The sequence below is a fragment of the Daldinia loculata genome, assembly GCF_022478755.1.
Source record: "Daldinia loculata strain CBS 113971 unplaced genomic scaffold F4817scaffold_34, whole genome shotgun sequence".
Taxonomy (NCBI): Eukaryota; Fungi; Ascomycota; class Sordariomycetes; order Xylariales; family Hypoxylaceae; genus Daldinia; species Daldinia loculata.
The window spans coordinates 13,382-33,312 of NW_026054888.1; the positions used below are offsets into that span (position 1 = coordinate 13,382).

Genomic DNA, 19,931 nt, shown 5'->3' on the forward strand with positions numbered 1-19,931 from the left:
CGTTTATATTATATTACCACGCTTACAGATAGCTTAACTGCTCTAGGAAGCCAACATCTCTACCTATTATCTCGGCCTTATACCAAGGAGCTTGAATATTATAATTCAGTGCCTTATGAGGTATGTTACATTCAGAGATTATACTCAAATATCTACAACAGTCCGCGAATAGTGTATTTTAAAATAATAGATTGCAAACTAGAGTTTAGACATAAGCTTGAGGATGTCTTGTATAACCTTAGCTGGATGATACGATGAGCCAATCACCTGTTTCGGGCTTCAGTCCAGGACCGGATCAGGACTCATGCAGCCCCGTGTGATAGATCTAGATTGATGTAAGACGCATCCTAGTTTAGAAAATTCCGAAGAACTGCATTTAGAATGTCTATCACACAACGTGTATGTAACACTGAAGACTGAAAAAGTTGGTGGGTAGACGACATTAAGGTCTGATCTAAGAGGTCTGATCTAGGTGATCTCGATGTTCGATTGGCGAGCTACCTACCTACCTGCTTGCCTATCTATACTTAACTATCCTCACGTTATAATCTCTGCCGTCTTGGCTATCGTAATAGGCTTCACATGAAGCTGAAGAATGTTGAACTACCTATGCTAAGTACGCCGCATAAATGCCCCCGGCTAGACTCATTTGGGCATCTGGGGAAAGACGGTGGAGTATCCAAGGGTCACCTCTACACTACATATGGCACACACACTATTCAAACGTCACTTTAGTCTCTAGCTAATACCGAAGAGCTAAGGATCCCCGGGATTTGGTTTGGGACTCGGTTGGAACTGTCTTCCTTATTACCATGGATACGTGAGTCTAGACAAGGGAAGCTCGGTAACATTCTCCCGAGCACGGATCTCACGAGCACCTTCGCGGTCTACGATACAAGTTTCCGGGCGGGGTTGAGGGGAGTCTATTCTCTATAGGCTTGTCTATAAACTTGCCATAAAGACGGGGGGCTTGAGACCTGACGAGATATCATCTATGCAAAATGCTCAAGCTGGCATTTCTGCCCCGTGTTCGCAGCCAACATGCAGCATCTCACGCCTCTTACGTGCTTCTTAGCCCTGCTCTTCTCACTGGGTATATCGGCGCAGAACTCCACCCTCTGGAATCCTATCATCACCGGATTCTATCATCACCGGATTTCATCCGGATCCGAGCTGCATCTTTGTCCCTGAGCTCGATGATACCTGGTTCTGCGCGTCATCAAGCTTCCTTGCTTTCCCGGGCCTACCGATCCATGCCAGTAGGGATTTGGTATACTGGAAGCATTGTGTCCAACGCCTTCAGTCGCTCTGACCAGTTGCCGGGCATGGCTTTTCTACCCAAAGCCACCGGTGGTATTTACGCGCCGACGCTGCGCTTTCGAGGGGGGATCTTCTACCTCATGACTACATTAGTTAACCAGCAGCTACCACGCGTCAATGATTCCCGCTGGGACAACTCCCTCGTTACCACCGAAGATCCGTATAGTTCCGAGGCTTGGTCCGACCCAGTACACTTCTCCTTTCCGGGGTTCGACCCGAGCCCATTTTGGGATGATGATGGTACTACGTACGTCTCTGGCGCTCACACCGCGGCATATTGTCCCGGCATAATGCACGCACCTCTCGACCTTGAGACTGGCGAAATTGGGAATATCCTTATGCCATGCCATAGAATGGAACGGGGGGTTCATCACCAGAGGGTCCACACATCTTTAAGCGCGATGGCTGGTACTATATGTTGGCAGCCGAAGGAGGAACCCGCGAGAACCACATGGTGACCATGGCGCGCTCCCGCAACCTGCAGGGTCCGTTCGAGCCAGCGCCAGCCAACCCGCTCCTCACGGCAGCCAATGATACAAGCACATATTTCCAAGCGGTGGGACATGCTGATTTGTTTCAGGACGCAAACGGGAGGTGGTGGGCCGTAGCCCTTGCAGTGCGCGCCGGCGGCTCCTACGGCGAGGCGCCGTATTTCGCAAACTTCCCCCTGGGCCGCGAGACGGTACTCACGCCCGTGACATGGGAGGAGGGCGGATGGCCTGTCTTCACCCCTGTTTCTGGCGAAGTCTCAGGCTGGACGCTGCCCGCTGAAGAAATCCCCGGGCAGGGTGAGGGCCAACTCAGCGATGCTGACGACTCGGTTACATTCCCACCCGGCAGCCCATTGCCGATCCATTTCGTTCGCTGGCGACTGCCCACCGCGCGGAACTACGCCGTCTCGCCGCCTGGCCACTGGAATACATTAGCGCTGAAATCATCGGTGCTCAACCTGACGGGTTTCGACGGGGACTACGCGCTACGCCGCGGGCAGACTTTCGTCGGCCGGCGAATGGCGCACTCGCTGTTCCGGTTCCGCATCGACGTTGACTGGACATCTTCGTTGACCAAGGAGGAGATGGAAGTTGGGGTCTGGGCTATTCAAGACCAGGCACAGCACTTTGACCTCGGCATCGTATTGCTCAAGCCCTCACAGGAGGATAATACGAGCAGCGCCTCGAGCGAGGCCTACCCGCTGCTGGAGTGATGGGCCGGGCAGAAACTGACTCTGCAGATCGAGGCCGTCAACAGCACACACTTTGCATTTTCGGCTGGGCCAGCAGGGAAGGAGACAGAGATACGGGTCTTTGGCTACTGTCGAGGAGACGAACTGGTGCCATATTACTCGGGTACGTTAACTAGCCCCCGACACTTGTCACCACACATCCACCTACACGATAGCAGATCGACGTTTTTAAAATAGAAAAGCTAATCTTAACTTAGGCCTCGTCCTTGGAGTCTACGCTACTTCTAACGGCAGGCATGGCGAACGGGCGTCTGAGACGTATGTATCTAACTGGCAGTACACGGGCCTCCGGCAGTTTAGATCCCAAGAAGATGTTGACGATGCGGATCGTGAGGCATGAACTACTGTACCGTACATAGTATAGTAAATAAAAAGAAGATCGAGACGTTTAATTTCAACTTAGGCAAACTAAGGTCTAAGTAAAACTAAGCTATTTCGTGGCGTTATTGCGGGCACTGTTCAATGACATACCCCCTGAGGCTTTGTAAACTACACCGGTAAAAGATAGGCGTTTTATTATCAAATATTCAATTTAGGAATACCTAGCATTATGGTAGAAATCATTTAGCATATGGTACGTAAATTGCTATTACAGTATAACGATACGGGCCATCGTATTGGTACCGAATTCAACATTCATCTCAACCATCACCAGATGAATTTGCGACAGTTCCCAACCAAGTCTTAAGGGACAATCTCCGTAGTCTGTATTACACCATTGAATTCGCATAGTGCCCAAGTAAGATAATAAATTTATTAGTCCTAAATGAAGCCATATGCTATATTAGCTAAGAAAGCGTTAGCCAAAGGGAGTTAAATATGATCTGTGGCCAAATCCACAATACGCCAACTCTTGGCTAGGTGTCTAATTATGCGTTTTTGGCGGTAGGATAGCCATCCGACCACCGCAGGAGCAATTGCTCTGTTGACGGAGCAAGAAGCTGAACCCTGGCTTGTGATTAACCAGAGCGAGGTCCTCCATGACGTTACCGCAACGCGCACATTTCCTCCAAGGGAACTGACTCTTGCCATTCCCGCTTCTTGAGCTCCTCGATATTTCAATCCTCTTGAAGAGATCTACCCTTACGCCGCTCGCCCTCCTCCTGGCCAGCGAGCGCGGCTCGTCGTCGAGCTCGAGGATCGAATAGTCGGCGAAGTACAGCTTTGCGACCTCGGACCGCGCGCGAAATTCCTTCAGGTCCTGGTTGAAAAATTTGCTCACAACGGGGACGAAGGATGACGGTGGCGCCTGCAGGACGAGCATATCAAGCTCGCAGTGCTGACGTGCGCGGGCAATGGCTTCTTGGGCTGGGTCTGGTCTCGGCGCGTTAGGGTTCGAATTTTGTGGTGGCTGACTCTTGTTTGCTGATTTAGCAGCTTGCTCGCCAACTATTGCCAGTGATGTACTGTAAGCCGTCCTTATTTCAGCTCCCAGGGTGGTGAGAAGTTTGTCGAACTCGTCAGCTTTAATAAGAGAAGATGAAATGCATTGCCGCAAGTTCTGGTACGCGGCATGCAGAGCGGTATGAGCAGCTGTGCGAGGATCGGCTGCAGCATTCGGGTTATTCGCAATAGACTTCTCGCGGGTTTCGTACCAGCTGATAGCTTTTGTCGATAACGAGTCGAGTGATAAAATACGACGGCATAGGGCGGAAAGCAGGGCGCGTGTTGTTGAACATAATACTAAGTGTAACGCGATTTCATTTTTCGCATGTAAGTACATCGTCATTTTATCCAGTTGAGGCCCCTTTAGGTGCTTCATGAACTCGGCATCATCAAAAAGACAGAATAGCGAGTCACATATCCAGCCAAGTAGGTCGTTTGACCACTTGACGCATCCGGCTAAAGCACTGACAGCTTCTGTATTGAGATATTTAGTACTGGAGAGAATATAATATGTGAGAGAAGATTAAACCTACCAGGTTCATCAAGCGGCGTTATAGTGGTTTTATTATGTATGGGTATTTGGCTGTTTGAGAGATGCATCATGACGGTTATGTTGCGCAAATTCAGAGCCAGCAGAGCAAGCTTTCCCCAGCCTTGCCGGGGCTGAAGATCGCCTCTCCATCCAAGGTAATTGATAATACTGAGGCAAACTTGCAAGATTCCATTCTTTATGAGACTATCATGCAATGCGTCCTCCGTATAGTCGATAGTTATCTTCATCTGCTGTACTTGGGTTTTTACCCATTCGATTGCAAATGCTAAGATCGTGTTAATAAGGATACGTATTTCAGATATAGACTACAAGGCCTTACAGTCTTTATTAATGAAATTCCTAGCGACTGCTAGGATGTCGTCAAAATTCGCACCCTGGGTAACGGCCTGAGCGGTGGATATGTAAAAGGCCGCGACAAGTGCGGACACCTGAGCTGGATAAATGTGAGACGTGAACCAGTCGAGTGTGTGATAGATACATACTGTCAGTCATAGACTCGAGGTCTGCTAGTGTATAGTTGATGCTATGCCATTTCACTTTGCCGTCTTCGCATAGCTGAACAAATGAGAAATTCGTTGGCGAAAAAGCTGTCTGAAGGCCTGGAATGAATTAGTTAGCATATCAAGACTGCTTGTGCAAATGATACATACATGAAGGTTCGCCGCTTTGGGAAAAACCAGCATCAAAAACCGAATTGATACGATCTAGATTAGGTTCTCGGTACAGCTCGGCCATAGTGAATCGGTCTCGATACTCTACGCTGCCGTCATTATAGGAGAAGCAGAGAACCTTCCCAAAGTTAATGAGGTTTACCCCTATTATGACCTTGTTGACGACGACAGAATCGAGTTTCTTGAGTCTGCTGCCATTCTAGAAGATAGGTTAATAAAATAAACTTAAACCGGGCTATTTCATACATACTGGTGTTGCAGAACCGGCACTGTTTTTTCTAAGGCCTAGTTGCTCAAATGCGGAATGAAGCGTTTGGTGGTGATCCGACAAGAGTTCCCATCGATCAATTATGCTCTGGACTTCTTGGGCGTAGGGTAAATTTGGGTCCGGGATAAGAGACCTTACTGTCAAGATCATAATAGGCGACCACTCTTTGTTTGGTATATTAAAAGCAGTTAGAAGAATAGGAGGCAACATTTCAATGTGAGTGATTTTTTGCATGGACGCATCGGAATGCAAACCGCTAGAGCTTGGCTGGAACCAGCTAGTCACTGCTACATGCCTCTTCGTGAGCGTTGGACTTAGCGGTTGATTGCTAGAAGGGTTGCTTTGCGCGCCCTCGGTTTTGGAGTTATTCCAATTAATAGCAACTTGGACAACACATAGCTGTTTCGACGCAGTTGCCAACCCTACCATGAGGCTTCCTGCTATCCTGTTAGTCAATTACTACTAGGCCGGATAGTTACGCTCGTCCAACTCACTCCTATCCGAACATACTGCGGCGTGGGTGATTAAATCGTCTGCCAATGTGACATTCTCAAGTTCTACAGTCGTCTCTTCGATTTTACCATTATTCTGTCCCCAGAACATTTTAAGGACTCCGGTCGTGGTGATACATATAAAAGCGGATCTGTTATTCTGGGGGTGAAGAGGGCCGTTGTTGAAGATGGGGGTTATTTGATAGCTATAGTTATTTCCATTTCCGCTCTTAACAGCCGGCCCGTAAGATGGCGTGTATGGAGGTGACTAGTAGCATGTCAGCCGCGGAAATGACAAGTGAGAAGACTTTGGGGCGTACTCTTGGGTTTGCTGTGTGATGACTAGGCAGCCAATATGTTCCTACAACAGCTTGCAAATCATCTATGGAATCTCCATCCCACCTCCTAGAAGGAGATGGACGATTCAGGTTCGCTGAGAAACTAATAATAAGGACTCTGCCTACTGCGTCGATAACAGCGAGTTCTGGGCTGGCAGGACTCCAACTAAGATGGACAAGGGGCCCTCCTGGAAGAGTTTCCCATGGTGCGATCGTAGTAGGATCGCTCAAGGTAAATGTAGCATCCTTGTCTTTGGCATGAATGTACATTAACTGTAGCTGTTGACCATCAGGCGTAATAGATGCTATAGTGCCGGCTTTGGACCAAGCAACACCCCTTTCGAGTAATTAGTAGTTGTTCTGAACAGTATAGTAGAGAGTGGGAATTATTACTGGTAAGAGCCTCGTTCACGAAGCTCGTCTAGCCTCTGTCGTAGACGTTTGCTTATGGGGCGGGGCGGAAGAGTTAGAGGAGCCCCATCACCGAAGAGGTCGTCAACGTCGTCTAAGTCGACCTGCATGGCCTCCCCACCCATAGGATTGTCCAGGATGAGAGGCATCTTGCCAGACGTCATTTAGAAGACGGATTTGGAGACTTGATAGAGCACCGAGTGGATATTGGCGATATTCTTTATGAATTAGGGGTACGTATTAGTAATTGGTCATAATTCAACGGCTAGGGATATCCAAAGTCTAAAGATCAAATGGATTAGCCAGAGCAGAGTTGTCAGATTAAGAAAGATGTTTCTTAACCTTGACAATCGAGTTCGTTCCTTTGGTATAAATAAAATAATGTAAAGAGAAAGCGATGATTCAGTTACAGTTTATTTGCTTTTCGTTCGGAGAGCTACAGCATGTTGAATTATACGTCAAATTGCATGTCATTGACTGGAAGGCTTGAGAATTGTAGGTCTGTGCTTAGGTGGTGATTGTCTACGATTTGATATGTACATTGATGTGTTTTTTGAGGTACATGGACTGCATCCTGTGTCACATAGTGTATGTACAATAATGCGCACTATATAGCTAACCAAAGAGGGGCTAGAAGATGTATGGGTTTCATGCAGGCATTACGTATCTATGTACATAACGAACTTAGGTAGCGTTCCATTCTCCTCGTTTAGATGAGGCTTGAAAGGTATTATTAACTTTGCTGGTATCCGGGGACCCTGGCCATGTGGCTGATCAGCCTCAGATCCAGAGCCACTTTTCTCCCTGGCAACCGCGAAGCAACGAGAATCGACTTTTATTACATAGTGCATACTACTGTATATCCTCCCAAGTATAATAAGATTGTCTGTCACTGTCACGACTTGTTTTGTCCTACATATCTTGAAAAACGTTATCATTGGGATTTTTGAGATGACTCGGTAACGAAACAATTTGCATATAGTGATTGAGACACGATGAGTACTGGTAAGTACTACTATAGCACGAGCTAAAATGCTTTTGCAGTTACCTTTAGGAGCTAGAAAATGAAGAGGGGTTAATAAAGGAAGAGCGGGCTTTCGCTGCTGAAGCGTCGGTGGGCGGAATGAACCTAATTCGTAGATAGCAAGTGAGAGGTGTCTAGTGATTCCACCCTTGAAAGAATATGTTCAATTCCTCTTCCTCCGTATGTATGATTATAATTTAGAATATAGTATTAATTTAGGAGGGAAGATGAGAGACATACTGCAAGTACCTAGGCAGATACTATGTACCTACATACATGTATCAACAATGGGAAATGCATGCAGAATTGAAGATACATATAGAAGATTATGTACATGCGACCATTGAAGAAAAATAAAGTTAGTGCTATGCAAGTTAAACCTTAAAATGTCCCAATCGTGGTCAATTAAGCGAAAGGGAGTTTAGGGGAGGAATACCGACCGCGCGCGGCTTGTTGTTAGCTGTTGTTGCCCTGTTCTCCTTGTCCCGGGCTCCTCTTGTAACCCCTTCCTTCTCCGACCTCCAGAAAACCCCAAGAGTTTTTTCTACCTTTACCTCATCTCTCATCTTACCTCACCTAAAAAATCACCTCCGCCGTTTATTTAGCGAAACGGGACAGATCGCGTACACGAATTGCTCACAGCCACAACATAACACTTGCATGATTATTATAGATTCGCTTTCGCCGGTATCACGGCGTAAGGTTTTTCTGGATTTGGGGCTAGGATTATAGGGTTGTATCACGTTGTTTATTAGATTTGGTATAGCGCTATGACATGACATAGCATTTCGACTCTTTCCCGTTACCTTACCGCCTTAGTTCTTGGTCCTTGGTTCCTGGTTCTTCGTCTTTCATATTTATCCATAACACAGGCGCGACCATTTTGTCCTCTCTTTACGTTTGGACTACGAAGTACTTGCCTGGCGAAATACGATTTGATAGCCTTCGTTCTTTCTTTCGCGTTTCTTTTCCATTATCCTTTCAAACAATCTAATTGAGTAAAACCCCACTGGAACCATAGCCATGGACATGGATACTTCTTCAATATCGTCAATATCAGACCTCTCTGATCCTCCTTCTTCCAACCCACCGTCCTCTCCTCTCTCTGTTCTTTCTAGGTCACCAACTATATCACCGCGGACATCTCTCTTGTACAATCCAAGTCGCTTACCCTCCCCGCCCTCAACCGTCAATTCTGGAAGCGCGTCGCCAATGAAGCCCTCCGACCGAGTCTCCGTCGAGAACGAGATCCATGTAAACCCCGATGGCCCACCACCTGCAAAGCGACGCCGCGTTGAGCGCAAGCCTCGAACTACTGAATATCTCGATCTGAAGGCAGCCTCTGAGCAGAATGAGAAAGATGAGAAACTGCTGGAGCAGTTAACGAAGGCCCTGCGCAAGAAAAAGAAGATTGTAGTAATTGCCGGCGCTGGAATCTCCGTATCTGCAGGAAGTACGTATTCTTTTTTTTCCTCTTGGGTGTTTAATGTTCACTATATTTCAATTCCGTTGCTAATATGTATATTCTCATAGTTCCCGATTTCCGGTCGTCAAAGGGTCTATTCGCTACGCTGCCCAAGGAACATGGCCTTAAAGGATCCGGCAAGCACCTATTTGACGCGTCTGTTTACAAGCACGACTCTACTACCTCATCTTTCCACACAATGGTCCGGGATCTATCGCACCTTACGAAAAATGCAGAACCTACCCCATTTCACCATTTGATCGCGTCGCTCGCTAAAGAGGGTCGCTTATTACGCCTCTATACACAAAATGTTGATGGTCTCGATACGTCCATGCCACCTCTCGTTACCACCGTTCCGTTGAATACCAAGGGTCCATGGCCGAAGACGATTCAGCTCCATGGTGGGCTAGCCAAGATGGTGTGTTCTAAATGCAGCGAGATAAGCGAATTCGACGGCTCGCTCTTTGAAGGTCCGGAAGCGCCGCTCTGCAAAGGATGCGAGGAGACAGACAATGTGCGTACCTCTCACGCCGGAAAGCGTAGTCATGGAATTGGGAGGTTGCGACCACGGATGGTCCTCTATAACGAATATAATCCGGATGAGGAGTCTATTGCCAATGTCGTCCGAGCCGATATTCGAGCCCGACCTGATGCCGTCATCGTTGTCGGCACCAGTATGAAGATTCCCGGCGTGCGCAATATGGTCAAAGACATGTGCCGCGTGGCGCGAGAGCGAAAGGACGGTGTTACTGCCTGGATCAATCTTGATCCCGAACCTACGGGTGCCGATTTGAAGAATTGTTGGGATTTGGTCGTGCAAGGCAAATGTGACGATGTTGCCTCATTGGTCCACCTACCCCGCTACGACGAGAACATTGAAGAAGCCGTGGTAGTCGACGAGAAGAAATATAATCAGGATGTCCGTGGTGTCAAGCTCGAGGTAGAGATTAGAAAGACTACGCCTGGAGCTGGCGTATCCATCAAAGGAGAATCACGTGATGCTTCACCCGTTGAGGCGAAACCGCAGTCTATCGAGAATATCCAGGGCATACCAACACCATCCGCCAGCCCCAAGGTACGGGCTGCCTTACCTGTGGCCAAGCCGGTACCAAAGCAAAGCAAGCTCGCATTCCCCAGCACGAGTGCATCTGCGACTACTAGCTCGATATCCAAGGATACCAAGAAGACAACCAAGCGAAAACCCAGACAGACCAAGAAGGCAGAACCGAAGGCTCCCAAGGCTACTATCAGTACTACATTCAAGGCTACCAAGGCCTCAACGGCAATTTCTTCCAAGTTACCCGCGAAGCGTAACTTCGAATCCGAACCCGAACCAGCTGTCCTCTCTCCCCGATCTGTTATGCGCGATGAATTCTCATTGCGGCCTCGTGGTAAGCCTAATGGACTACCGGTCGAACCCCAGAAAGCCATTGAAATAATTCCTGGCACCCCTCCGCAGCAGTCTGTACGCACATCGCCTCCCGGCACGATTTCGCCCACATCTAAACCCCGGGGTTTTGCATCACTTATCGATTAATCGAGCTCAGGGGATATTTCTAGCCTATATACTATTTTTTTCTAATACTCACTTGTACATAAGGATTCGCGCATCATTATCCGCCGGCAATTGCGGTTTTCTCGAAGGTCATTCCTCGAGGCGAGCCCTATGGGATGTTTACAGGATTACATGCGGATAATTACCAAGAGGAAGAACTACTTAGCATGGTGGTTGTTATTGGGGATGAGCGGGTTTTATTCTTTGCATTTTCACGTGGTGCGCCTATGGGATTCGTACGCGGGCATGTGCGTCCGCAAGGCAAGCATGCACTTGAGAAACGGCTAGTTACAGTTACCTGGTTCGATAAAATTTGGCTGGGAGGCATAGACGGGCGTTAAATAGATTCATCGAAACGCATATAATGGCGTGGTGCGGACGGCGTAGTCTCGTCCTGCTGTTCTTCACGGCCTTCTTGTTCCAGCATGGAAAAGGAGGCCTTCGCATACAGCGAAAAGTTGCGGAGTTTTATTTAAGACTATAAAAGTCGAAATATTATCGTCATTGCGATCTTTTACTACATATGTGTGCCTATATATGCGTGTGATGTAAAATGTGTGTGAGACAAGTGACTTGCATAACAGGTAGGGGGAAATTGACAGCATTTGTATGCCACGTGGCGAGGCTACATTGCCACGTCTAGTTCTCCCTCTCCTGTCTATGGGCATAGCTACAAGCTACATGTAGGTACAGTACCTAAGTACTCATATACATAGGTACATACATGATAGACCGCTAAGAATGTCACGGGGAAGGGATAATATATTAGACACAAGCGGTAAGATACAAGTCACGTGTGCAAGAGCAGAAGCAGTAAGACAGCACATATTGGCTCAAAATCTCCATTGACATACACCTCGCGACTCAATAGGCATGAAGCTAACTGGTAGAAGTCGAAGTCGACCGGAGCGCCCTCCATAGCTAGCCTATTCGCATCATCGATCCCTCTCCCAACAGGTAAACGAATCCATCCGCAACGCCCTGCGATGTAATGCTGATATGCTGCAAAGGCTTTTTCATGTTAAGCTCCCCCACTCCCCCACTCCCCGTCTGCTATGCCCAATATCCGTCTTTGTCGAGATAGCTCGTTGATTGTCGTATGGATTGTCGTATGGATAGACCACCTCATATCGTGGCAGCCTCGTAGGGTAAAACAAAAACGCAATGCGAAAATCATGCTTGAATAGCAAATTTATAGTGGCCCTTCTTGTTTCTTAGGTCCCCTCTAGAACTCTCCGATTACGGCCAGAACCGGAGGTCTATAAATATAGACAAGGTGGAGTGTGATTAACCGTATCGACCATAAAAACTCCCGATCTCCTGTAACGTCGATGGTTTTCTCGTGGGTATGATTCATTTAACTCCAGCCTCGCCTATCTAATATGTCGAACCCAAACGCCATATAATGCAGAAAAAAATGGACGGCCATTCGGCTTTTGTGTGTGCTATTACCATTACCGGTCGACTAGAGCCAGGAGCCATGCTTCACGATAGTATCTCTAGCTAGCTACCTTGGACGGTTCGCCACGAGAACCCCCGTTGGCGATGGCTGTGCCGGAACTCTTTGATTTCTGGGTGGTATCGCCGTTTTTCTCCGCCTCCTTGAGTTGCTGGTATAACGCTGCTAACCGGGGTCCGGTCATCCCGCCCGACCCAGATCTATCCTTCTCTTTGTCTGGCTTTCCAGACGACTGTTTCTCGGAGGCCGGTATTCTCTTAGAAATAAATCGCCTATAGTTAAATTAGCTTCTGTTCATATTGTGTGTTTTGTGGCTACATACCATAGCTTTGGTTTGAGTTCCTCTAGCTGGTCTAAAGATAACCCTGAAGTCTTATGAAGACCCTCAATGAAATTGCCAATAGCAGTGATCTCGGATTTCAGGACCTTGGCTCTAGCCTTGGCTACAGGAATATTCGCTTTCGTACACGACTCGACTTTCTCGACGTGCGTCCATATCGGCTGCATGAGTGCTTCAATGACAGGCGCGTTTCTCTCGTCGTCTTCGTCCTCAGCCTGCTGTTGGTTAATGTCAGATCTTCGCAGCTCTTCCACTCGACGGTGTTTATGCCGGCGGTCGTCTGCTTCGCCGCTATGCTTCCGCTTCGTGTCTGGTCTTGGTGTGCCGCCATCTCCAATGCTGCTACGGGAACGATGATGGTCTCCCCGAGAATGAGAACGATCATGGTCCCTGTCCCGATGCGAAGACTTTTTCGAACCCTGAGGAGCAGGGGATGCAGAGACGGAGCCGCCCTTCTCCGGACGACGATGCCCATTAGCTATAGCCTGACCAGCCTTCTTATTATTACGATGGTGATTCTCAACAATCTTTTGAGCATTCACATCGTCTGAATGAATGGAGGTGAGTACCGACAGTAGGTACTCTGCACGACGAACCAGATGGACAGCTCCAGGCGCCTTGGCACCCTTGGTGTCAGCATTCTCCCGCTCCTGCTTCTTCTCAATCCGATGCTCTTCTAAGAAAAACTTGTCTTGCATCCCAAGTTCTTTATCGTCGCGAATCTGAGTCCAGGCACCGAAGCCATACCGGTCAATACCAACAAGGAGCATCCCATCCTCCCTGGAACCCCATTCGCAGCTGTAATGTGCTGCCTTCGTGGCATCTTGGAGCCGGAACAGTCGGAAGTCAGAGAGATCATTGAGAACACGTCGTAAGAGTCGTAGCTGTGGTGGGCGGTCAAGTATAGTTTCAGCATTGATTTTTTTCACCTCGCCAAAGTCAAACATGACAGCCTTGATATCCTTCTTAGTCAGCTTTTTCTTTGACTGTTGTTCTTGAGCTCGGATCTCTTCGTTATTTTTTTCCACAGCATCACGAGACATGTCGACAAGCTCCTGAAGCAATCCGCCTATGAAATCGCGGTCTCGATCGCTCAAGCGAGCATCACGGAGTAGTTCGTCAGGGCGGTCTTCAATATAACCGTACCGCATAAATGCACGAATGAGATTACGCGTCTCTTTCTCGTTAAGCGGACGTCGGGGATCGGAGAGCATAGCGCGTTGCTCCTCCAGGCGTTCTTGCTTCAATTGCTCCCGCTCCCGTTTTTTCGCAATCCGTTCGGCTCTTTCAGAGTCGCCGTTGGGCCTCGAACTTTTAAGGGCAGCGCGTCGTGGGGCACTGGCCTCCAATTCCTTTACAAGATATTCCTCTTCCTTTTTCTTCTCCTCTTCAGCTCTGATTGCTGCTAGCTGATCTGCCGGGATAATTTGATCCCAGTCGAGGTTAAGGTCATCAACTTTGACATCGGTATATTGCATAAAGTTATCCCAATCGATACCACCAGTACTAAGATTCATCTTGTCGTCTACCTTAGTCTTAGTAACTTCAGCATTCTCTAGTATGGAATCGATATCGAGCTGTTCCAGCCTCTCTTGGTTGCCAGATTGTTCGAACATCTTCTGGGATCGCATCTTCAATACCCATTGAATATCATCTGCCGACTTGGCTTCATCGATCCTGAGGCCCTTTTGCTTGAACTCTTCTCTAAATGCCTTGCCGTCGTCAGTAACGCCAGCCTGTATCGCAAGGTATTCAAGTAAAAGCTTGTTCCGAGCACGCTCGAGGACCTCCTCTTCGATGGTCTCCTTGGAAACAAGGCGGTAAACAGTGACAGGCTTCTTCTGTCCAATACGATGGGCTCTCGCCATAGCTTGAAGATCAGCCTGAGGATTCCAGTCTGAATCGAAGATGATAACCGTATCAGCAGTCATAAGGTTAATACCTAAGCCACCTGCTCGTGTTGAGAGTAAGAAGCAAAAGTCTGAGCTATCCTCTGCATTGAAATGGTTGATTGCTAAGCGTCTTGGGCCAGCACCAATAGTACCATCCAATCGCTGGAACTGATACCCACGTAGTCGAAGATAGTCTCCAAGGATATCAAGCACTTTCACCATCTGACTGAAAATCAGGACACGGTGATTATCCTTCTTCAGCTTGTTAAGAAGTTGATCTAGCAACATCATTTTCCCACTACTGGCAATCAGGCCTTTGATTTGGTCTTCCCGACGTTCACTGCCGTTGAGAACCTTCTCTTCAGCACCAGGGAACATGTATGGATGATTGCTGACTTTCTTCAGCTCCATGACAATATTCAACAGGGATGACTTCTGGCCGTTGTTCCCCTCGTTGAGGGCTGCGTAGTTCCTGGTAAGGATGTTTTTATAATACTCAAGTTGGACATCTGAAAGCTCTACGCGGATAATCTTCTCGGTCTTGGGTGGAAGGTCTGATTCGACAGTCTCTTTGGTTCTTCGCAAGATGAAGGGTGCAATGGCGGCATGCAGATCCCTAAGTTTCGTCTGAGCATCTGCGGCGGCAAGGGTATCCAAATCCTCATCTATGTGAACTTTGCCGGGGTTTAAGAAGTCGAGAAGCGATGACAATTCAGCCAAGTTATTCTGAATAGGAGTGCCAGTGATCAGAACCTTAGAGGGTGCACCGAAACTCATAAGTTCCGAATACAGCTTGGAATCCTTATTCTTTAGGCGGTGAGCCTCGTCCACAGCCAGAGCTTGCCACTTTATACTTCTTAGAAAGTCGGCATCCATCAGGATGTATTCGTAAGAGGTGACAAGAACATTGAATTTATGCTTCTTCGGGTTGCCGTTAAACATGAGTTCATGATCACGTATCGTACTTCGCGCCTCTGCATTGCCCAGATAAACAACATAATTAAGGTCTGGGGACCATAAGTTGAAAGTATCACACCAGGCAGGTATGACACTTAGAGGTGCAACAACCAAAAAGGGGCCTTCTTGCTTGCGCTCGTTTCGGAGCCAACTCAAAAATGAGACGGTTTGCACAGTCTTGCCAAGACCCATCTCATCAGCAAGAATAACATTATTTGCACGACACCAATTGAGACATAAGAAGTTCAGTCCCGTAAGCTGGAATCCTCTTAGTTCGCCGTTTTGTACGTAGCTCGGCTGTTTTTCAAGTTTCAAAAACTTGCTTCGCGTTGAGGGATTCGACTCGTTTCGATCAGACGTCCATGATCGTGATTGTCGGTCGAGGAACTGGTCAATCTTGTCTTGAGCCAATTCGGCAATTGTTGATGCTTGCTCCCATGTGCAATGCTCATATGTGAGACCCTTCCATTTGACGAAATATTCCCGTCCTTCATCACCACTCCGCTGGGTAACAACACGCTCTACTTTTGTATAGTCTTCTAAGGCGTCTTGTTCGCGTTCCTTGTCGAGCATATATTGCTCTCGGGTCTCGGGTGGAAGATCTTCACCGGCAAACTTGAGCTCTATCTCGTACTCGATGGTCCTCTTGAAATAATTCTCAAGTTTTCGGAAGCCACGGTACCCGCGGAGAATCTCTAAAGTATCCCATGTGTTGTGGAGGTAAGATTTACCTTGCCATTTGATATTATACTCGAAGTCTTCCCGGGTCGCATCTGGGGTTAATTCACCACCATCCGTCATGCGATGGCCAACAACTTTTTCAATGTACATGGTATCTTCGGTCAGATCCTCACCAGCCCAGTAATTGGGTGTCAACTCGGATTCATCCTCGTCATCAATATCACTTTCGTGGTATGTCTGAACTTGTTGGACAGCTCTTCTGTTGGACCATCGCTTCTCGGCATATAATAAGGACTGTGGTTGGGCTTGTTGGCGACGAGCTTTCTTCATGAATGTTCGAGCACGAGCTCCACCGTAAGTATCAGAGTCGGAATCATCAGCAGGCGTTTGTCTCGCAGGCGTGCCCCGTTTTGAAGCTATGAATACCAGTTTGTCAGTTTACGAAGAGCACTATCTACACTCAACAAGAAACTCACATTGTCGTGAGATTGGCTCCACGCGGAGCTTCTTGGTTCGACGATTTGTAGGAACAACATCAGAACCGGAGTCATCCTCGTCATCGGATTCAACCTGTAAATATGGTATTAGAATTATAGTTGTCATAAATAGGCTTTGACAGTAAACATGTAACTTACGATCTTAGGCTGTTTCGTAGGGCGAGACTGATAGAGACGAATTAGTAGGAGTCTAGAATAATAGTTTGGTTTGCATACACTTCGTCTTAAGCCGTATAGCTCCGGGTTCTCCCGTATATACTCATCCTCACCACCTCCAGCTTTTCTCTTTGGAACACGGCGAGAACCATTCGAAGTTGATGTTTCATCATGGGGAGCGTCGCTTTGAGAAGGAGCAGGGCTATCCTCCATGTCAAAGTCGGCATCATCTGAGGCATTATTGTCTTCGTCATTATCGGTTGACTCGGCACCGCCTTGGGAGTCTAGGTCTTGTTCGGCTTCTTGAGGTGATTGATTATTAGGGGAAGATGGGGAGGATGATTCTCGCAGGGCTGTATTATCGTTCACATCTGACAGGTCGCTCTCGCTAACGCGATCATCTAGAATAATTCTTGCATTCCTTCCCGCCTGCGGCGACGAATGGCCGTTGACGGGACTAGGCTCTGGTGAGCTCGACATAATGGGATCGAACACGCCTGTCTGCTACGTGACAGCAAGGTTAGCAGGTATTTACAGAGAAAATGCTACATATATAGGGTTGACGGAAAGCGCTGATATCAGCGATCATAATAACAAAATAAATAGCTATTAGATATGAGAAATGAGCCTGGCAATGGATCTGGCGCATATCAAGTGATGCTTCGATGAAGACAAGGCTGATAGGTGATGGAAAAGGAATTGCGGTCTACCGGTGTTGACGTGACGTATGAGGAAGTCTCAACGCGTCAGACAACCCGAGAATGACGGATTCCATCCCAATATTAGCGTCCGAGAAGCTCAGATGCAAGTGAAGAAGGGATAGTAAGGTCGCGTGGACATGTCTTCGAGATGGATTCGATGTCAAGTACGCGGCAGAGCACCAAGCTCCAGCCTTGTCCAGCAACAGTACAAGCAGCGGGGTATAATTAAAATACTTACGAATCATCAACTTGAGTATCCCAGACAGGAAAAGAAGTAATACGATATGGGTCTATGAGGTTGATGATGTACGGGTGCGGCCCCGTATGGTGCGTGTTGTGGGCAATAGTGATGAGAAACTGGCGGAAAATCGACCTGGAAGAATTGGTGGTCGGGGAACATTGAAAGTGGACGGGACGGACGGTGGGAGGGAGGTACCTTACCTTGCCCAGCTTTTTGAAGACAGTGGACTAGTAGAAATATAGTTTAGTTCGCACAGCCACCAGCCACAGTGACTGTGCTCAAAAGCTCAACGCGAATTGAGTGAGTGGAAGTAGGCCTAAGTGGAAGTACCTTACGTGTAAGTTGCCAACCAAATTAAGCTTTTCATTACACATTACAAAGTACCTAAAAGCAACCTGCGTTTGTAAACCTGCGTTTGTAACCAAGGCCGTGCCAATGGCTATAGCAACTGTGATTGCAGTGACGAGGCCTAAAAGGCATTTATTAAATCTTTTTACAGCTCAGAATGAACATAGGTACCTACTCATTAGCAAAACTTTATAATTACAATGTAGTCAGAAATTACGCTTATATTCAATGTAACCGCACAGTTTCTATTTCATCTGCATAAGTGACTTCCGATACCGTGCCAAGTTACATACAAGCAAGCTAAGAAAATGACACGAACACCTGACAGACCGAAGCCTATTGAGATGTAGGTGGCATGTACTATGCAGGGCATCACGTGATAGAGTTGTATACAATTATACATAAGGATTATATCCGGGTACAATCTCTCATTAAACTAACGGAAAGCTTATAGAATATGGATAACTAGTTAAATTGTTGTCTTTCGACATCTCAATACGCTTATATGATTTTTTGAGGAACAGACCAAACTGATAGCTAAATATGAGTAGTGATGCTAATGAGGTGGAGAGTGCCCCCAATAGCTTTACATAATGGCTTGGCGGATGGCTTGAACACGAGCTAAAGCAGAAGCTTCTTTGAGTTGAGGTTGATTCAATGGAAACTAGCTAATCAAGGTGAGCGCTAATTGGTCGATAAAGAAATCTATTAGTCAGCTCGACCCTGACGCGCTTTGAGGTACTCGAATTGAAGAATTCCAACTCCGTGATTCTGATTTTCGTTCTCTTTGGCCTAATAGTTAATTTAAAAATAAATTTATTCAAGACGTTGCCTAAGTATTATTCATAATAACTAATCTATCTTATCAGATAGTAAGGTTATTGTGGGAAGACTATAATGTTATTCAACCAATCAGACTCTTCAAAACTAAGTATACCTATACCTGAGGACATAATGTGTGGAGCTTTAGGGGGTGAATTGATCTTATTGTGTCTAAATGTATCTAAAAGTTATCGTAACTCTCAAGAATAGAATTCATTCACGAAAGTTTCCCATCAATATTAACCGACTTAGAGCCAACCTATGGTGTTGTTACCCAGCAGTGCTCCAGAAACGCCAAACTTAGAGAATAGTTTCAAGGAGACGCTCAAAGCTCAAGATTAAATCGAATACTTTAAACTCATGGCTGAAATTATAACAGAGTCACAGATTTAAGTTTATACTAAATAGTAGGGTCCCCTTGGGCAGCAACCATTCATTGTTGAAGGCCAGAGAGTTATCTCTTGATTAATGTCACTAAGTCTATAAATCCCAAAATTATAGTTTTAGACCTGATGTCCCATTTGCATAATTCATGACAGAATTTCTTTTTGCGCATCACCGCAATTAAAGAAGGACCGAGTAGTAGGTGGGATATCATGTAGTTATTCAATTACATGGCTGGCGTATTCTTGATGGGTTAGAACTCGGACATAATGCTGTTCTAACTAGCAGTCACCTTCAACTTCGCCTCCACAAACTCAGCCAAGACCACCAGAGATGTTTAAGCACTCATAATATCCAAGAACGAAACATCAACCCGGAACACGGACCAAAACCAAGCGCGGAATTCGGACGCTATCATGCTGTCGACGCCAAACTCAAGCAACAACCTGTCCTCCCCGATCTGCTCGGAAGGCATCAGGATAAGGTTAGAGAATCGCTTCTTGACCAAGCGCAAAATAGCCTCACGCATGGTGTCAGCGTCGGCCTCAGACGCAATGTCAGATGACAAGGATTACGATAGGCGTATGACGTGATAAGGGTTCTAAAATTTAGGTTGAAGCTATCTACCAGCTAGTCATTCGTTATGTTGTATATAAGGGAACCTTGGTTCCCTCATAGATTTAAGAAGAGGCAGGCGTTAATAATACCTTAAATTATATACGTTATAT

At 46.9% G+C, this 19,931-nt stretch overlaps 5 protein-coding genes across 5 annotated transcripts; 2 read left to right on the forward strand and 3 right to left on the reverse strand.

Moving 5' to 3' along the window:
• Positions 1–1,001: 1,001 nt before the first annotated feature.
• On the forward strand, positions 1,002–2,903 carry F4817DRAFT_366246 (beta-xylosidase; the record flags this gene model as incomplete). Its single annotated transcript, XM_049306955.1, has 6 exons — positions 1,002–1,028; positions 1,076–1,286; positions 1,345–1,685; positions 1,718–2,520; positions 2,569–2,666; positions 2,761–2,903. 6 exons carry the CDS (start codon positions 1,002–1,004, stop codon positions 2,901–2,903), a joined length of 1,623 nt encoding a protein of 540 aa, XP_049157733.1.
• Positions 2,904–3,071: 168 nt separating this feature from the next.
• Positions 3,072–7,224, reverse strand: F4817DRAFT_341552 (mediator complex, subunit Med16; the record flags this gene model as incomplete). The annotated part of the gene is made up of 9 exons (XM_049303773.1): positions 6,664–7,224; positions 6,253–6,607; positions 5,936–6,200; positions 5,424–5,878; positions 5,153–5,372; positions 4,985–5,101; positions 4,822–4,935; positions 4,483–4,767; positions 3,072–4,423 (listed from the first exon to the last, which is right to left on the reverse strand). Coding segments are annotated over exons 1-9 (2,984 nt in total), but the record flags the coding sequence as incomplete, so codon positions are not given.
• A 1,693-nt stretch (positions 7,225–8,917) lies between these two features.
• F4817DRAFT_359609 (DHS-like NAD/FAD-binding domain-containing protein) lies at positions 8,918–10,707 on the forward strand (the record flags this gene model as incomplete). Its single annotated transcript, XM_049306186.1, has 2 exons — positions 8,918–9,158; positions 9,239–10,707. The coding sequence occupies 2 exons, from the start codon at positions 8,918–8,920 to the stop codon at positions 10,705–10,707; spliced, it is 1,710 nt and encodes a 569-aa protein (XP_049157735.1).
• An 846-nt stretch (positions 10,708–11,553) lies between these two features.
• F4817DRAFT_341561 (P-loop containing nucleoside triphosphate hydrolase protein) lies at positions 11,554–17,824 on the reverse strand (the record flags this gene model as incomplete). Its single annotated transcript, XM_049303774.1, has 6 exons — positions 17,647–17,824; positions 16,768–17,478; positions 16,690–16,716; positions 16,531–16,624; positions 12,507–16,470; positions 11,554–12,456 (listed from the first exon to the last, which is right to left on the reverse strand). Coding segments are annotated over exons 2-6 (4,733 nt in total), but the record flags the coding sequence as incomplete, so codon positions are not given.
• Positions 17,825–19,333: 1,509 nt separating this feature from the next.
• On the reverse strand, positions 19,334–19,790 carry F4817DRAFT_341562 (uncharacterized protein). Its single transcript, XM_049303775.1, has one exon. It carries the CDS (start codon positions 19,730–19,732, stop codon positions 19,541–19,543), a length of 192 nt encoding a protein of 63 aa, XP_049157737.1. The 5' UTR covers positions 19,733–19,790; the 3' UTR covers positions 19,334–19,540.
• Between the last annotated feature and the right edge of the window lie 141 nt (positions 19,791–19,931).